Source organism: Myotis daubentonii, chromosome 7 (assembly GCF_963259705.1).
Source record: "Myotis daubentonii chromosome 7, mMyoDau2.1, whole genome shotgun sequence".
In the NCBI taxonomy this organism is placed as follows: Eukaryota; Metazoa; Chordata; class Mammalia; order Chiroptera; family Vespertilionidae; genus Myotis; species Myotis daubentonii.
The window spans coordinates 30,395,268-30,414,599 of NC_081846.1; the positions used below are offsets into that span (position 1 = coordinate 30,395,268).

A 19,332-nucleotide genomic window follows, 5' to 3' on the forward strand; every position below is an offset into this window, starting at 1 on the left:
TTCCGGTCAAGGGCATGTACCTTGGTTGCGGGCACATCTCCAGTGGGGAGTGTGCAGGAGGCAGCTGATCAATGTTTCTCTCTCATCGATGTTTCTAACTCTCTATCTCTCTCCCTTCCTCTCTGTAAAAAATCAATAAAATATATTTTTTTTAAAAAAAGCTTCTGCACAGCAAAAGAAACTATCAACAAAACTACAAGAAAGCCCAGTGCATGGGAGAACATATTTGCCAAAGATATTTCAGATAAGGGTTTAATCTTCAAAATTTACAGAGAACTTATACAACTTAAGGAAGATAAATGATCCAATAAAAAAATGGGCAAAGGATCTAAATAGATACTTTTCAAAAGAGGACATACAGAAGGCCCAGAGACATATGAAAATATGCTCAAAGTCACTAATCATCCGAGAGATGCAAATCAAAACAACAATGAGGTACCATCTCACACCTGTCAAAATGGCTATCATCAACAAGTCAACAAACTATAAGTGCTTGCAAGGATGTGGAGAAAAAGGAACTCTCCTGCACTGCTGGTGGGAGTGCAGCCACTGTGGAAGACAGTATGGAGTTTCCTCAAAAAGTTAAAAATGTAACTCCCATTTGACCCAGTAATCCCACTTCTAGGACTATATCCCAAGAAACCAGAAACACCAATCAATAAGGATATATGTACCCCTCTGTTCATAGCAGCGCAAATTACAATAGCTATGATTTGGAAACAGCCTAAGTGCCCATCAGCAGATGAATGGATTAAAAAACTGTGGTACATCTCCACAATGGGATACTATGCTGCTATAAAAAAGAAGGAACTTTTCCATTTACAACAGCATGGATGGAACTGGAGAGCATTATGCTAAGCGAAATAAGCCAGTTGGAGACAGATAAATATCACATGATCTCACTCATATGTGGGATATAATGATCAACATAATTTGATGAATAAGAATAGATCCAGAGACAAATGATAGGGGAGGGGGGGCTAGACAGCAACCAAAGGACTTGTATGCATGCATATTAACATAACCAATGGACACAGACACTGGGGTGATGGGGGCTTGCCCATGGTGGGAATGGCTGGGAGGGGATGGGGGCAGGGTCAATTGGGGGAAAAGGAGATATATGTAAAAATTTAGACAATAATAAAATAAAATAAAATAACTATAAGAAGAGTGTATTTTGTCTGGCTGGTGTGGCTCAGTGGTTGAGCATTGAACCATGAACCAGGAGGTTACAGTTTGATTACTGGTCAGGAACATGCCCAGGTTGCAGGCTGGATCCACAGTAGGGGTTGTGCAGGAGGAAGCCAATTGATGATTCTTTTTCATCATTAATGTTTCTACATCTCTATCTCCCTTTCCTTTCTTCTGAAATCACTAAAACATTAAAAAGAAAAGAACTGTGGATTTTGGTGCCTATTGCTAAGTGTGATGAATGTATTGAAAAGAGTACATGATAGACTTAAATCCATTAGTCACCACCTAAAACAAAGAGATCCTCATACATGCAGCTGAAAGGCAATAGTTCTAGGCCTGAAACAGGCCCTAATTTTAAGACTGACAGAACTTCAGAGAAGACTGAATTCTAAGCCCAGTTGGGCCTCTATTCCAGTCAGGGCCCTGATATAGGAGTGAAACCCTGAAGCTCAGAATTGGGATTTCTAAGAAGTTGTACACGAGAGCTCCAAACTCCAGGTACCTCTGAACCCACTCACATGCAAAAGAGTCCCCTACCCTTTGTTGCAAGACAGACCCCCTACCCAGCCTCGCTTCTTGCTTGAATAGAGAATATGCAGAATCCTCACAGCATGACCCAATAGGCAAGTCCTGGGAGGGGCAGCTAGGTGAGGAGAGGGTTTCTATTCCTTTTTAAAAAATTAAATTTATTGGGATAACATTGGTCAACATGAACACATAGGTTTCAGGTGTGGATTTGTATGTTATAAAATCTTTATCTTGTACCATGTCCCCACCACCCAAAGTCAAATCTTCTGTTACCATATGTTAGGACCCCCTTCTCCTCCCACCCCCTTCCCTCTGGGCAACCACTACATTGCAGTTTGTGTTCATAAGTTTCAGTTTTATATCCCACATATGAGTGAAATTATATGGTTCTTAGCTTTTTCTGACTGACTTATTTCATTTAGCACAGCGGTTCTCAACCTGTGGGTCGCGACCCCTTTGGCGGTTGAACGACCCTTTTGCAGGGGTCGCCTAAGACCATCCTGCGTATCAGATATTTACATTATGATTCATAACAGTAGCAACATTACAGTTATGAAGTAGCAACAAAAATAATTTTATGGTTGGGTCACAACATGAGGAACTGTATTTAAAGGGCCAGAAGGTTGAGAACCACTGATAAGCATAATATTTTCAAGATCCATCCATGTTGTTGCAAATGGCACTATTTCATTCTTTCTTATGGCTGAGGAGTATTCTATTGCGTATGTGTACCACATCTTTATCCAGTCCTCTATCACAGGACACTTTGGTTGTTGCTGTGTCGTGGCCATCATGAATAATGTTGCAATGAACACAAGGGTGCATATATCTTTGTGAATACAAGATTTTGAGGTTTTCAAGTAGATACCCAAGAAAGGGATTGCTGGATCGTATGGTAGCTCTATTTTTAATTTTTTGAGGAATCTCCAGTCTACATTCCCACCAGCAGTGAATGAGGATTCCTTTTTCCCCATCATCTCGCCAAAACTTATTTTGCTTGTCTTATTGATAATGGCCACTCTAACAGATGTGAGGAGGTATCTCATTGTAGTTTTGATTAATGCTTCCAACTATTCTCTTAATTTCTTAAAGAACTTTATCAAAGTCCATCTCCTCAAAGAGAGCCTGGCTGCCCTGGCTGGCTCAAGGGCCAATATCATGATGAACAGCCCCTCCACTGGTGCACACCACAGGAAGAAGTCATCTGCTAAAAGAAAACTGGGTGCTGTTAGGGAAGGGGAGGAGGTTGGATGGCCAAGGAAAACATGCCTGATCGACGGAACCTATCTAGAGGACCCTCAGAGGTGAACCTAGAAGCCTAACAGGAAGGATGGGGCAGTCTCAGGCCAGTCAGAGGGACCACAGAGCCTGGGGATTCCTTAATAGAACTGTGGTCCTGTTGTCCTGTGCTATGGAGATAAAGACTGAGTTGGTCATCATGCTAGTAGGTAGGGTTTCCACCCCAGTCCACTAGATGGCCTAGGGCAAGGAAGGTTACTAAGCCTGTCATTTGCTCAGTCCCATTTACCTGGACTCAGATATCAGCTGCTTCCTATGATGCTAGGGAGCTCAGCTGTGGTCTTATCTGGGACAGTGTGGCTGCAGGAGGACCTGGAGCTCCCAAGGTCCAGGGGCTCTGGGTAACCACCCCTTAGCCTGAACCTCCCAGAGTGGCTTCTCTGGGCATCAGCACATGCCCTGCTCTGCTTTGCTGGAGAGAAGTGCCTTCTGTCTGGGCGGAGGGGCCAGGGATTCTCCTGTTCCCTCTGTGTAAACTGGGTGGGTAGACATCCCTGTGAGGATAATATTCAGAGAACAGCTGGCTGAGGCTTCTGGACCATGAACAAAGGCAGCCCACTGCGGAGGGAAGTCCCATCTCAGAAGCAGCCAGTACAAGGTATTTCTTGTTTATTATCACCCAGCTGGGTGAGCCGCCACAGGCTTGCATGAGATGGTAAAAATTTGGTAAGAAAGTCCACTTTCTTCCTGGTCACCTGAGCCAGGGAAGAAGGCAAGGGTTCCCAGACTTTTTGGGGAGGGAAATTTCAGGAAGAAGAAAATCACGGGAAGAACCACAAATTCTGTGTGTAAACTCTCCCCAAGTTTCCTTTACTTGAGTTCCAAACCAACTGACAGGCAAAAAGTGAGACAGAGATGGGGTTAAAAAATATCAGTTTTCTTACCTGGCCAGCCTGGCTCAGTGGTTGAGCGTTGACCAAGGAACCAAGAGGTCCCTGGTTTGGTTTCCAGTCAGGGCACTGCCCGGGTTGCAGGCTCCATCCCCAGGAGGGGGGGGTGCAGGAGACAGCCAATCAATGATTCTCTCTCATCATTGATGTTTCTATCTCTCCCTTCCTCTCTAAAATCAATAAAAATATATTTTTACAAAAATTAGCTTTCTTCCTGATAAAAGCGGGATTAGGGGACATGGTTTAGATGGTGCCAAAATAGAATTCCTAAGTCTGAACCCCAGAATGGGGCTTAGCCTCAGGTCCCCAGGCTGCTCACATATATTAATCACACACATTCCCCACACCCAGACCACTGTCCCTGTGCACTGGAGCTCAGAGGAGCACAGAGCCCTGGCCCCTCCAGCAGGATGAGCCCAGGGAGACCCACCAAGGAGCAGACTCACCTTCACAGAACTCCCAGCCTCAGAGACTCCCCAGGAAGAAGGGAGGGCAGGGGGGACCAGGAGTCCTGCTGACTGATGGGCCCCCTCCCAGAAGGGGACATCGGTGTGGGGCCTGAGTGCTCCCACTTGAGTCCCAGGTGCCCCTCCTCTCCATTTCTGCATCCGCAGAGGTGCCAGCTCTTCATCCTGGCCCAGTGGCTGCTGCTGCTGCTGCTATTGCTGTCGCTTCCTCCTGCCCCTAAATTCTCAGGTCCGGGACACTGCCTCCTCTCAGTGACAAACCCTGTCCCCAGAGGGTCTCCCAGGCTGGAGACTCAGCCCACTAGTGACATCTGAATGAAAGCTGCTCCTGGTGAAGCTAAGTAAGCCCATCCCCTGGGTGTTTTCTCCACCCCCTGTCCCTTTTCAGTCGCTGCTTCTCCTGCTCTCCAGGTCTCCAGGCCCCTAGCTCAGGTACTTCCTGACAACAGAAATGGTCTCTGTTGTCAGTGCCCCTTGTTACCCTGGACAATGCCCCAGGCCCTCCCTTTTTCCCTCCATATCAGCCCAGCAGATTGTCAGGGCTTCAACCTGCTTCTGAAGATGGTCTCATCGCATTCCTAACCGGGTGTGTCTGACATTGTTTTCTGGACAAAAATCTTTGCTTTCTCCACAGAGGCCTCCAGTTCCCACAGAAACCACCGCTGTTCGCAGAGTGGGGTGCTGCCTGGCTCTCTCTGGCTCCACAGGAATGTGTCCTTCCCTTGGCCAGGGCAGCCTCAGTGCGGGGTATCCACCCAGGAGGCCGGCCCCTCTGGAATCCCGAGCCAGTCGGCTGCGATCAGTCCCCAGTTTATGTGGTGATGCTGGTGAGTCTAAGCAAACCCACGAAAAGCTGGCACATTTATGCCAACACACAAGCCTAGTCAGCCTGCTGCCTAGGGACAGAGGAGAGAAGGGACACTAGAAAATGCTGATGTTGTTGGTGTCAAATTCTGTCAGGGCCCCAAGCATCATGGAGGTCGGGAACAGAAGACAGCTGTGCTCAGCAAAGGCTCAGCTTACCAGTTCCTCTTCCGGCCAAGTGAGAGAGGAGGCAGGGCAGGGAGAGAGAGATCCCCCCTGTGTACAGAACTTGGGTCACACTGAGACTCTGTGCTCTTGTTAAAAATATTTTTCTCATCAGTGTATGCAATCTGTCCAGATTTGATGTTTGCTCCTTTGGGAGAAAAGAAAAAACACATGGAGAGAGGGCAGAACCTTCCTCTGTGTGTTAAATGAAACAGGGCGAGAACCCTTATTTATAGCCAGAAGAAGTCGGGAAGTCGGGCTCAGGGGAACAAATGTGGATACCATCGCTCTCAAGAATGTTGCTTCTCCAGTCCTGTTTCTGAACATTGAGACCTAAAGAGTTAGGTCTCTGCACCCTCTTAGAAAGTTGCAACAGGTGAGGACAGTGGGATTTACAGGTGTTTTTCATGTTTTTGCACAAGCAAGGGGACTCCTGGGGGTTGGTCCTGCTCCTCCCCTGGGGTCCTCCTCCCCTGGCCTCCAGGTCCCTCCTGTCCCTCCTTGTCCTTCACTCCTGCCACATGTCCTGATGGCTGAGGAAACCACCCCTCCCCATCCCCCCCACCCCCCTAGGCTGTAGGAGGAGGGAGACAGTGTCTGAAAACACTCAAAAAGTTACTTTCACTCTCATTTCCCCGTTTGGGTGGAGCCCTCCCTGGGTGAGTTCACTCACTTCCTGCCCAGGGATCAGCAGCCACAGTGGACCCAGGCTGGGGAGACTGGAAGGATTAGCGGTCCAGGCAGTGCCCAGGGCAGGACGATGGCCAGTAGGGGCAGCGAACTCAGCACCAGGTCAGTCTCTCTCTCCCTTCCTTTAACTTTCTGTCTGGCTGTGCTGCTGTTTTAGTGTGTGTTATTAAACATTCCTCTAAACCAGGAGTGGGCAAACTTTTTGACTCGAGGGCCACAATGGGTTCTTAAACTGGACCGGAGGGCCGGAACAAAAGCATGGATGGAGTGTTTGTGTGAACTAATATAAATTCAAAGTAAACATCATTACATAAAAGGGTGCAGTCTTTTTTTTTTTTTTTTTTTTTTTTTTTAGTTTTATTCATTTCAAACGGGCCGGATCCGGCCCGCGGGCTGTAGTTTGCCCACGGCTGGTCTAAACCTTGACATTCATCCTATTTTACAAGGACGCTGACATGGAATGTAATGAAATGTAATGAAGTGAAGGAATTGGATCTTTAAACTGCCGAGGGACAGCTGCTGGTGTAAGTGTAGCTGCCACAACTCACAGGACTCTTGTCTTACAGCTCCTGCTCAGCTGTGGGCCATCTGGACTAGGCTGTCGTTTCTGATGCTTTGAGGCAGTGATTTGTTATTTTCTTATGGCCTTTGAACCCTCTCATTTCCCTCAGGCCCCCTATGGCCATCTTAAGATGACCAGCAGGGGAGGGCAGTTGGGGGTGACCAGGCCATCAGGGGAGGGCAGTTGGGAGCTATCAGGCTGGCAGGGGAACAGTTAGGGGGCGATCAGGCTGGCAGGCAGAAGCGGTTAGGGGTAATCAGGCAGGCAGGCAGGCAGGCAGGCAGGCAAGCAGTTAGGAGCCAGCAGTCCCGGATTGTGAGAGGGATGGCTGACTGCCAGTTTAAACTGGCAGTTGGACATCCCCCGTGGGGTCCCAGATTGGAGAGGATGCAGGCAGGGTTGAGGGATACCCCCCCCCCCCACACACACACACTGTGCACGAATTTCGTGTACTGGGCCTCTAGTATCATATAATATTGTATCTTATTTTATTATTTATATCAATACATTTATTTTCTTATCCTAGTACATTATCTAAAACATATAAATATGTATATATTATATATATGTAAATTGTGGTAATGGTAGGCATTACTGTTTTTTTATATGAATGGCCTCATCATTTTAGTGGTTACTGTTGTGTTTGTGATTTTGGGAGATTTTATATCGGGTCAGCTTCCATCTATTTCATATAATTTTTCTAAAAATTGCTGCTAGGTATTTCCAATTTTCTTTTGAATTAATTTATGGATATAACTAAATACTCTTTCTGCTTTTGTTTATTTATTTTAATTTTTAAAAATAAATATTTATTGTTGAAAGTATTACATATGTTCCTTTTTCCCCCCATTGCCCTCTCCCACACACACCCCAAGCCTTCACCACCCTGTTGTCTGTGACTATGGGTTATTCATATATGCATATGAGTTCACTGGTTGTTCTCTGCCCCCTCCCCTTCCCCCTCCAACCTCCCCTGCCTTCCCTCTGAGATTTGATATTCTGTTTGATGTTTCTATGTCTCTGGGTCTATTTTGTGTTAATCAGTTTATGTTGTTCATTAGATTCCACAATGAAATACCACTGAACAATAAGAGGAACAAACTTCCAGTCACCCAACAACATGAATGATGAGCAAAAGAACTCAGACATATAAGCATACATGATGTATTATTCCACTTATGAAATGTAGTCATAAGTGACAGGAAAGTATGATGATAAAAAGAAGAGCAATGTTTGCAACAGAGAGGTTGCTTGGCTCCAGGTGGTCAGGGTGCAAGTTGAGGGATGAAGGGGACATTTCCCCATTCTTCATTTTTCAAATGGCACATCAGTGTTAAGCAACATGTGTCCCTTTTACTCCACCACCTTCAAGATTCCACAGGGCAAACTGGTTGCCTTCATGACTGCAGGGAGCAACCTTTACTTTCAGTAACAATTATGCTCCTCTGACCATTTTTTGTTGAAATCTCTCATTTATTCATTGCCCCCTGCCATTCTATTTGTCATTGTGAAGCCAATTTTTTAAGTATAACTTTAGTGGCATTTTAATAAGAGAGGAACACAAATGATTTCTCTCCTATCATTAAACAAGAAATTGTTGTTTTATAGAATTTGACAAAATAATGTGACATTATTATTCCCTGATGCATATTGGGTACTGGAAAGAGCCCAATTTTCTTCTGGTTCCAAAAAGGAAGCTTATGAGTCTTCATGATTTAAGAATACAAAATGCCTATTAAAACATTATTGTTAGCCCAGCCGACGTGGCTCAGTGGTTGTGCATTCACCTATGAATCAGAAGGTCAAGGTTCAATTCCCATGCAGGGCACACGCCTGGGTTTCAGGCTCAATCCCCAGTAGGAGGGCATGCAGGAGGCAGCCAATTAATGATTCTCACTCATCATTGATGTTCCTGTTTCTCTCTCCCTCTCTCTTCCTCTTTGAAATCAATAAAAAATATACTTAAAAAACAAAACATTATTACCAAGGAAATAAACTATTCAACTAAGAATAGAATTACAGACTCAGGTTTACAATTACTTTCACAGGAAACAGCAGCCACTTTTGAAATTAAGATGTCTAAAAAGATTCATTTTATACAATAATAGCACAGACAGATATATATTAACATAAAGCAGAAATTCCAGGAAAAATTATTGATATTCATGTGAAATTCCCGTTTATGCTTTATCATATAATTATTAAACCACTTCTTATCATTTATGAACTAGTTTTAAAATTTAGAATGCTATTCCTCTAAACTGATGTCGATCAGGGAGGGAGCACCATGTTTTTATCTTTTTGAAATTTATTTTCTCTTAGTTGTTAATTAAGATACATTTTTAAGCTTACATTTTATTGTTATACCATTGTTTCTTATTCCTCTGTGGATGACCTGTTTAGTCCATCTCACTTTTGTACTAATTAAAGCATTTTGATAAAAAATTGCAATATGTTTGGTACAAAATCACTTTACAATGGCTTTGATCATGACAGGCTTGCATTTTACAAAACTACTATGTCTTTCTAATCTGCCATGCTTCATTTTACTACAGTTTTGTCTATTGCTTCCATTCTATTTGTTCTAATCTTTACTCAGGACCACTTATTTTAATTATGTTGGTTCTTCACAGTCTTTCTTTCCTTCATATATAAAATGTTACAGCAAATTGAAACCTTGATGGCCATTTTATCATGTATCCCTTCTCCCTAGGATGTCTGCAGAAGATGAGGACATAGAAAACAAAAGTATTAATGACATTGCACTCAAATACTTCAAAAAATATAAGGTGGAGATTTCAGATGCAATAAGAACAACATTTCCTTTCCTCGAACTTCTCCGTGACCATGAATTCATCACCAATGAAATGTATGAAGTAAGTGAGGTTTATTATGTCTCAATCTGATGAAACAACCCCAAACTAAGTTATACTTTGATAGCCTGGAATTAAACGTCAGAGCATAACTGGGCAACTGAGGAGTCGCCTATGAGTGGAGACCTTCCCAAGCACTGCTATTAAGTGTTCCTATAAGGTCCAAAGGAGAGAAGAGAAGCAGTCATTACTGGAGATAGTCCTGATTCTGACTAAAGGAATGGGCTCTGTGGTGCCCCCTTGGAGCTGGGTGAATAGCACTTTAGATAGGCTGGATCTGAAGTGGGTGTACAATGCATTCTAGAGATTATATATACAGTATAATATAAACTAGAAGTTAAACATAATTTTAATGAATGGGTGAATAAGTTGAATGATTTCATTTAATTAAATAATAATTGACATAACATTTCATTTCAGTGAACATCAATTGAAATACTTAATACAAAGAAAATTAAGATTCACAGAGAATTAACGTGGGGCAAATTTGAAAGTAGATGCTTGCTATTCTTTCAACAACAGTTTTAAGTTTCCTTTTTGTTTTTTCCCCTTTTCTTTTGGTATTTCTGGAGTCTTAGAATTTAGGTTAATTTTAGCGAAAGACGTAGGTGGAGATATAGAGATGCAACTCTTCACTTTCCCTATGCATAGGCTTTCTCTATGGCAAAGCTCACAGGAGCTTCCAGGCCAAGTCAGTCCTGGGGAAGGCACAAGGGTTGTCCAGTCAATAGAATAGCAGCTCATCACCCACTAAGTCTATTCCTAAAACATTTAGCCAGGCCCTGAAAGGGCTACATATTACTTCACTTGAAACTATTTTTGTTCTTCTTAATGACGCCTTATTCCATCTCATGTAAACAAGGGTGAGGAGCTCAGATTCACAAATGGGTGTTTTGTAGGAGGAAGGATTTAGTTGTTCCACTTAGTAGCCACACAAATATAAATTCTAAACCTGTATGTGAGAAGATACCTATGTTGGGAAATTATTATGTATTAACAATAAAATCACATTCTAGGGCTTTTCTGTAAGTTGGAAATCTGTATTTATGTTTTCTCCATTCACTATTTTTAAGGATTCTCAAGAATCTTTTAAAAAATGGTGTTCTGTACATCTAGTCATATATAATGTTCTCAGTGAACTGGAGAAGAAATTTGACATGTCTCTTCTGGGATTACTGTTCAGCAAGACCATCATGAAGAATTACCCTGATTTATTTCGCATTTATAAAATATTCTACAAAGGTAATTCAGTTTATTACCTACCTTTTTGTGTCCAGGGCCAATTTATTCCCACAGGTATGCATTGAGTGTCTACCATATGTCACACAAGGTGCTTGGCAGTGTGGATGTAGCAGTTAAGAAAAGACATATAATGAGCCTCTCAAAGTTTATGATATAATGGCTAGAATACAAACACCCAGCAGCAAATCTGCTTAACTAGGCATTTAGAGTCACATGACTACCTGAGCCATAGGGACATCAGATTTACTTAGAAGAACACATGACGAGAAACACAACATCCCCAAAGGGCAGCATCAGTTGCTCCTCTTCTATGGGACCATTTGCAAAGTTCCACACAGCAGTCCACAAAGTTGAATACAACCTGCCTCAAGTGATGGCTTAGATATGGGTGCTGGATCCACCCTGATTTAGCTACAGCATGTACAGGGGTGTCAATATCTCATGGAACAACTCTGTGGTCATAACTTTTAGAGATGGCTCAAGGAACAGTTGAGTTACAACAGTCACCAAGTGAAAGGAAGACAAAAAATGGATTATAGTTAATATCTAGTCTCTCCCAGGCCACATGAAATTTACCTACCTGCAGTCACTGGTCATTTTTAACTCTAAGCTCAGTGTTGGCCTATTAACACAGAAGAAAGGCCACCTACATCAGGTTTCCAGAGTAGTGAGCAAGGTCAAATTTGCTCTTCAGGAAGTAGAAATGGTCTTATTAACTGATTCTCTACAAGAGGTGTGATCAACAATCAAATAATAAAAAAACCAATTACTCTGCCAGAGATGGTTTTATTACTGATTTGATTCTCTACTTTTTCCCTGAGAAGGCATGATTTCATATTTTTTATTGGTTCTGAGTAAAGATGTCCTCCAATAATTTTTGTTTGACTTGCCTAGAAAAATTTTTTATTCTATATACTTTTGGTCTCAAAAAGATCTCCAAGTAACTCTGGAGAATCGAAAAGAAAAAAAAAATGATATGAACTGAGGAATGTAGTGCCATGGGAGCAAGCATAGAGTGTTAAAGAGTCCATGTGTCTGCAGAACAAGGACAAATTAGATTAATCTCAGAGTGAGAAGCAGATTGTGGGAGTTTATTCAAATGGGATAAGTATAAAAGAAGATTTTAGAAGGTCTGGCTTCAAAAATTAAGTAATTTGATGTTATTTACCACACAGTAAAGAGAGAGTACAGGTTTATAAGGTTAATAAGTACAGGATTATTGCCCCAGGAGGTACCCCTGCCATCAGCCCTTAGGCATATTGTCTAACTGCTTCCCTCCATCTCTTCCCCTGGTGCCTCCAGAGACTTGCACCAAGGATTACAGGTGTATTACCTTCCTCCATATGTTTGTTGAGCTACCTACATGCAGGGGCCCAAGGCTGGTGCTGTGTTCTCCTTTTTTTGGTAACCTTCCAAGATCCCTGCTCCACGTATCTTGCGATGTCTGCTTGTGCCATAATATTCAAACCCTGCTTTCATCTTCAAAGAGTGCCTTTCCTTTGTCCTGGGATCTGGGTGCCCCTGGGAAATCTTTCTAATTGGCTCCCATGTCCTCTGATTTGTCTCTTTGGGAAGCACTTATCCTCCATGACTGAGTTAAACCAAAACCTTCTCTTGTCCAGCCACATTTTCCAAGATTTGGAATTTTATCCTCTTTTATACACATAAACCTCTTTGTTTTCCTCACAAGGGAAGCCCTCTCTTTTTCTTTACTGTTAAAACAGTTAAGTAAACACATTTCAAAATAAGTAGTACATTATTTATTTTGGTATATGGTTTCCTGGCCAGCTGACATTTTTTACATGAGTAACAAGCTCATGATGCTGCCACAACTCTTTTATCTTCAAATTCAAGTGGCTCCTTTCTGTGTGGGAAGCATAAGGGCCACTGAATGTTTCCTCTTCATTCTGTCCCAGGAATGAAGAGGAAACATTACCAACAGGATGGGGACCCACTGAGTACTGAGTGACCCAAGGGCTGGAAATTCCTAACTGTGTAATTTCAGATGACTCTTGTTCCATAAAGATCTCTAATTATCTTCTTTTCTTGCCCTCTCTTCAGCCATACCAGACATAGAATTCCTCCTAAAAATTGATGGAGAAAAAAATGAGGAGAGGCCTAATGACCAACTAAGCCTGGAACAAGGTAGTTACAAACAGATAGAAACTGATTCTCTTCTGCTAAGACGAAAGGAGAATGGGAAGTGGGCCTGAGTCTTGAGTGGACTTTGGGAATCAGGGAAGACCTGTTCAAGAGCATAGAGAAGGCAGGGGGAGCTGTTTGTATTAGAGTCTGACCAGGGGCTGATCCTGGAGGAGGAGCTCTGACAAGAGATCCTGGGCCCAATAACCAAGACAGAGGAATGGGAACCCAGTGTGTCAGAAAATCAGATTAAAAGACGATGCTGACCTGGAGGTAACTGATTTAGAAAGACCCTGCAGGAGAAGATGAGTGTGGAGCTGTGAAGGGCTAAGAAATATGGGCCCAAGGCCAACATCAGAGGAGATATTCTGGATGATGGTAGAAGAAGGGACTGATTTAAATGTGGGAGATGCTGTTCAAGAGCAGAAATAGTCAAGGAGATGGGCAGTCATATAGGGAGGGAAGAGAGGAAGTGGTAAGATGTGCACGAGGGGATGTGGGTATTTTGAGAGACAAAAGGAGGGTAAATGAAAGATAGGAGAAAGGGTTAAAGGACACAATAACAACAACCATATTACTAAGAGCTCACTTATAGACCATTTACTCTGGCAGTTGTGGGCTTAGTGCTCACAGCTGCCCTTGGAGAGAATTATCAACCTCTGTTCATTTGTAGAAAAGGGGACTGAAATCTCAGAGGCCCTGTATGTAGTGGGCCTGGGGTCAAAGAAGTAAGATGAATCCAGGCTTTCTGAACCTAGAACTTGTGTGCTTAACCCTATACACATCCAGATAAGCTCATGAAAAAGACAGAATTATGAGTCAAAAGAAGGGAAACGTGCAGAGAGAAAGATACAGAAAGAAGAATATCAGGAGCTAGAGAAAACATAGGAGAAGTAGACATTGAATCTCATAAAAAGGCCAACAAGACAGAGAAACAGACATGTATATGGAGGGTGTGGTGTGAAGGAGGCTTGGACAAGGAGACATGACTTTGTAGGAAGTCAGATAAGTCTACCAATCAGGAGTATACCTGGTAACAGAAACAGATTCTGTATGGCCGTGGGTGACAAGTAAAGCCATTGCTGGTTACTGAGAGGCTTGTGGATTATCTCAGTGAGATGGCCTGGCTAAGGACAGAGGGCAGCTGATGGCAAGAGTTGGGTGGGATCCTCCAGGACCAGATGGGCTCTGTATTGATACCTGGGGGAAGGGATCTTGCACTCCAACTTTATAAAGACTAAATTGGATTAGGGGAGAATGGCATAGCCCATATTTTAATTAATGAAATAAACTTTTCATTTCTTCCCCCAGGAACTGGTGGTAGTTCATATCAAAGACTGATGTGGTTAGGCCCAGATGCCTGGAATTACAATGGTCTGTTCCTGTTGACTGTTCTGCGACCCTTTGTTGTTCTTGTCTCATCTGGCAGGTGCTATGGTGCGGGAGGGGAGAGCAAGGGGGATGCTTCTTTTTAGTACTAATTGCCCAGAATAGTCAGTCTTTGCATTGGCAATTTCTCCAAGGACTTAGATAACAGAGTTTTCATTTTTTCTGGTTGCCTGAGAGGGTCGCTCCTTCCATACTCCTGAAATGCACTGGCTTCCAGCTTCTGACAGCCTAGGCCTGGACGTAATGCTCATGCACCTGGCTTCACAGATTCCTGTCTCTGTCTTGCTTGCATCTGGCTGCAGCCTGGCTTTGACATTACGTTCAGTGATGGCCAACACTGCCATGAGGGTGGTTGGGTAGTGGTGATGAGTGTGCTCCCCCTAGGCCAGGATCTCTCACCTGTTGAGTCCCTCACACAGGACCATGGATGCTATGTGCCTCCTGAGCAAACCCTCTTCCATTATCTCTGGGACAACAGGCCTGAAGCTGCTCTAAAAACACCATAGAAGTCATTATCATGTAGCTGGCACTGGGATGTGTTATTTAAGAAAGGATGTTCTAAATTAGTAATACATTTTTATAAAAGAAAAAAACAACAACCCTTTAGCATGTTTTGAAAGCACCACTATAGTTTTGGCTATTAACATTTAGGGAAAAAAAGTTAATATTTAAGAATATAAAATATGCATCAATCCATATTCTTAGCAGTTCACTTACAAGGGTAGCTGGTGGGTATGGGGAGGTGTGAAAGGAAGGAATAATGATGAATAATGAGCAGAGAAGGGATTCAGTGTGTGTGCGCACAGGTATTAGGTTTGGGGGAAGGAGAAAATGATATTATAACTCTAATGATGCACAACAAACCACCAATAAATGTGTTAAGTGTCTGTCTCAGCTGGGACAGTTGACTGTGACCAGCACAGGTAAGGGAAAAGCTATGCCTCAGGCCCCTTCCCCAAGAGGAGGTTCCAAGGAACTGTAGATGTGGCACAAAACATGCACCAGGGCCCAGGTTCTATATTAATTATGGGAATGACTATTGAAATCATCTTTACATAAATTATTTTGCTTAGAAAAATAGCACTAAATGAAAAAAATCTAAGCTGCTCTGAAAAAAAAATATTTATCTTTTCATGCTCTATTGAGGTTGATGGAAACAGAGTAGGGTGAGTTGATGGAATAAAAAATGGGCAGGGGAGGTTCACCATGGAAAAGGAGGTATGCTGGTCCTGGGTGGTTTACTCAGGGATTCATTCCTTATGGGTACCTGCTCTGCTCTGCCCTCTATCTCTGGCCACAGACTCTGTGTACTTGTTTGTCATCTCCCTTGCTACTGCTTAATGCTGAGCTCCTAACCTAGGTGGTACCAGCAAGAGAGAGGAGGGGCGGGAGAGCAAGAGAGAAGCATGGTATTTCCCCATCCCAGTCTTGGGCAGTAATTCTGGCATTGGCCACATCTCCCATGACTCTACCTCCCACCAACCAGTCCAGCCATGGTTCAGCTTCCACCTATCCAGTGTCATTAACACATGAGCTGACCCTAGATCCCTCCCATAGCTTCCTGTTGACTATTCTTTGGGTTACCAAATCCTGCATTTGGAATTGTCAGCTCTACCATCAGCTGTATAACTAATCCCCTGGATTAAATTCCCTCCAATCCAAAAGCTTAGAGAGCTTTGTATTTTCCTGTCTAGATACAGCCCCACCTGAACCTGGACTCTTAGAGCTCTGCCATGACACATCAGAGATAAATGCAACTGAAACAGATACAACCAGTGACAATGAGGATGCACTAAAAAGCCAACAAACAAATGAACAACGTGCCCAAGAGTCTAAGACAGCAGGTAAGACTGAGTGACTGGGTTTGATGTGTGTGGAGGGGAACTGGCAGGTGGAGGGATTTGGTATTGTGGGTTAAGGCACAGGGAAGATTGTGGTGATGATTGAATGCTAGAAAGACAAATGTAGAGGAAGACAAACTAGATGTAGAAAAGGCATTCACAGTTCACAGGAATAATTAAGAAACAGAAATAGAAAAGAAGAAAACAGAAAACTTAACAGAGAATGGATAAACTGAAAAAATCCAGGAGGGCCATATGCATGGAGGATCTTACTCTCAGGACCTTCTTGTGTTCTGGGCACCTACCTAATGGGTCTAGGGTGAAGTACTGTAGAAGAGAAGTAGGAAGAGAGAAAAATGCAGAGGGCAATAATAGCAATAAATAGAAAAAATAGGGGGAGATACAAAGAGAACTATGTCGAGAAGGAATAAAGGACAATGAATGAAGACCTGGCAGAGGGTGAACCAGGCAGAGAGAGAGAGAGAGGGCCAAGCATTGTCTGGTTTGAGAATCACCACAAAGAAGGCACAAAGGGATGTACCTGACACCATTAAGAAGGAAATGTGTCCACAAAATAAAAATGGCCCTGGAACCCACTCAGATAAAAATAAGCCTCTCCCCTGGACAATAAAACATGTACAATTAAGAGAGGCACAAATTGCCTGGCATTGTGGCTCAGTGTCCACCCAGGAACCAAGAGGTCTCCGGTTCCATTCCAAGTCAGGACACATGCCCAGGTTGATGGTTGGATCCCCAATAGGGGTGTGTGCAGGAGGCAGCTGATCGATTATGTTTCTCTTGCATCGATGCTTCTACTTCTCTATCCCTTTCCCTCCCCCTCTCTCTAAAAATCAATAAAAACATTAAAAAAAAGAGACACAAAGAAAGGACAGAGTTGAGGAGCAGGAAAGGACAGCAGTGGGGGAGCTTTCCTCTGCAATGGAATTAGAGGAAGAAGGGCTTGTTGATTGTAGTGAGGGTGCTCACTCCCTTAGGGAAGGCAAATGAAATTCTTCATTTATTACAATTTTGTCCAGGAGCAGAGCTACTCCACCAGGGAAACCAAAACACCTCCTGCTCTGTAAACCCAATGGGTATAGAGAAGGAAAAGTCATATTTTCCTTCATATTTTTATATTCAGGAGTTGAATGTGAAGCCCAAGCAAGGACTGACTGTAACCAGGCGTCTGACGTAATAGGTAAGGCTGACGGAAAGAATGTGTGATGTAAAACCCAGTATTAGGCAAGGGTCTGGGACATGTCATCAGTGCCCATGGAAACAGTCCTGGTGACCTTGGTTAGAGGTAGAAAGGGGAAGGAACAAGTGCCTTATACTTTGAGATCAACCGAAAAATGTCCCTAGTAATTGGAAAAAATATCCAAAACAGAAATGGGAACTTTAAATATTGATATCAGAGAGTATATTTCTATATTCAAAGAAAGGAAGGTATTGCAGTAAAGGTTAAAGAAAAGAGAATATTTCAGAGAGATAAGATATTCATGAAAGGATATGAAAAAAACACACACACCCAAACGAAGACAAGGAAAGGCATAAAGAGATACCTTTGCCAGAAACAGGCAGATGTAGCAAAAATGAATTGAACCAAGAGACTTTGCTTGGGGAGATGTGCAATTGATGCAGTGTGCAAACCAATAAATTAAATTTAAAATTATAATAAATAAATAAAAATATTAAACATATATAATTTGATGCCATTTCTAAAGTTTGGCTTTATGTATGTAGACTTCTCTCTGAAATAGCTTTCTAGCTTAGTAAATATTTAGATATGTTTGGAAATGATGCAAAGAAAGAAAGAAAGAGGTAGACTGAGAGTGGAGATAATAGATAGAGAATGGAGGTAAGAGGTAAAGTGAAGATCTGAGTTGAGGTAGAATGTGGATGGGGATAGAAGGTTGAGCAAGCGGGGGTGGGAGGGGGGGTTAGAAAAGTGCTGCAGGATGGGCAAAGCAGCCCTCTGTGCATGAACTTCACAACCTTCTGGGTAGGACCTGGAGCAACATGCAGGTCACGCACGTCAGGCACAGACCAGAGGGACCTGAGTTAACTTGGCTTCTAGGTCTTCCTAGTAAACTCATGAATGGTTTTCAACCGGGGGCTATGTGGCCCCACCCCCAAGACACTTGGGTTTTTTTTTCTTCTAATATTTGCAGTGATCAACAGTCAGGACTTTGAAGAATTTACTGATGAAGATGAGCCTCCCAAAGGTTCCACCTCAGCATTGAAAAGGAAGCCAGGTGAGGAGGTGGGAGTTCAAGGCTTGGGGTGCAGGAAACTCAATTAAGAGGCACTGTTTCCTGAGGCATCAATTCTGAGTTCATCCTATACCACAGACCCTGTTTATCCTGGAATCCCATTCTCTATGTTTATTTTACCTGACCTTTGGGAGGTACAAGGTAATAAATCATTATATTTATATTTTAAGGTATGTGGCCTATTAATCCATAGGTCTTATAAATCAACCAATGCACCCACTTATTGATTACATACTAGTAATAAGCTAGCGAAGTCGTGAATTTATTTTAAAACTAATGCTGTGACTATAAAGTGTTGGGTTTATACAGTGATTTCTACGGAGAAGAGAAAGCTAAATATTTCTTTATTAGAAGGTCATATTGTCATCTAATCAGAAAGTTTGAATAGTGTTGAGGGTCAATTCCTCTAGCTCTCCTGTGTTAGCAGAAATGGATAAGGTGTTTTGAAACCCAAACTGTTGATTTTTAGAGAGTTCTCCAGCAAGTCAGGACATATAGAATGACTTTTCAAAGTATCTTTGCAAATAGTGTGTTACCTTTTCCTTTACAACAGCCTTGAGGAGTGAGCAAGATGGCCATTATTACTCTTGTTTCTAGATGAGAAAACAAAATCATATAAATGTTTCAAATCTTCCACAGAGTCTCATGAAGAAAGGGAAAGACAAGACTAGCTTCCTGGATTTTGTGTTATTTCCTTTGTAAATCGGGAACTCAAACAGTAATCAAAATGTTGTTTCCTCAATCCTGTGTATAGAGTGAGTGGTAATCAGATTTGCAGCACTTTAGTGTACAAAGTGGTGATTGCTTTTCCCTTCCTCCTTTCCCAGAAGGATTAGAAACATATCTTTTGAGGTAAACCCACTAGGAAAAGAGAAAAACACAAATAAAGATGTTACCTAGTCTTGATGTTACA

At 42.7% G+C, this 19,332-nt stretch overlaps 1 protein-coding gene across 11 annotated transcripts in view; it reads left to right on the plus strand.

Annotated features, from left to right (window-relative positions):
- Nucleotides 1–6,045: 6,045 nt before the first annotated feature.
- Nucleotides 6,046–19,332, plus strand: part of LOC132238321 (nuclear body protein SP140-like protein) — an 89,674-nt gene continuing 76,387 nt past the window's right edge. For 7 of the 11 annotated variants that reach the window (XM_059703455.1, XM_059703457.1, XM_059703456.1 and 4 more), the window contains exons 1-8: nucleotides 6,047–6,199; nucleotides 9,373–9,535; nucleotides 10,606–10,774; nucleotides 12,836–12,919; nucleotides 14,228–14,290; nucleotides 16,000–16,149; nucleotides 17,288–17,344; nucleotides 18,318–18,401. In XM_059703455.1, coding sequence (XP_059559438.1) covers nucleotides 6,168–6,199; nucleotides 9,373–9,535; nucleotides 10,606–10,774; nucleotides 12,836–12,919; nucleotides 14,228–14,290; nucleotides 16,000–16,149; nucleotides 17,288–17,344; nucleotides 18,318–18,401 — 802 coding nt within the window. In that variant the 5' untranslated portion in view covers nucleotides 6,047–6,167. Of the gene's footprint in view, nucleotides 6,200–6,543; nucleotides 6,622–9,372; nucleotides 9,536–10,605; nucleotides 10,775–12,835; nucleotides 12,920–14,227; nucleotides 14,291–15,999; nucleotides 16,150–17,287; nucleotides 17,345–18,317; nucleotides 18,402–19,332 lie in introns of all 11 variants that reach the window. The other 4 variants (XM_059703448.1, XM_059703453.1, XM_059703451.1 and 1 more) reach the window with 4 other exon arrangements.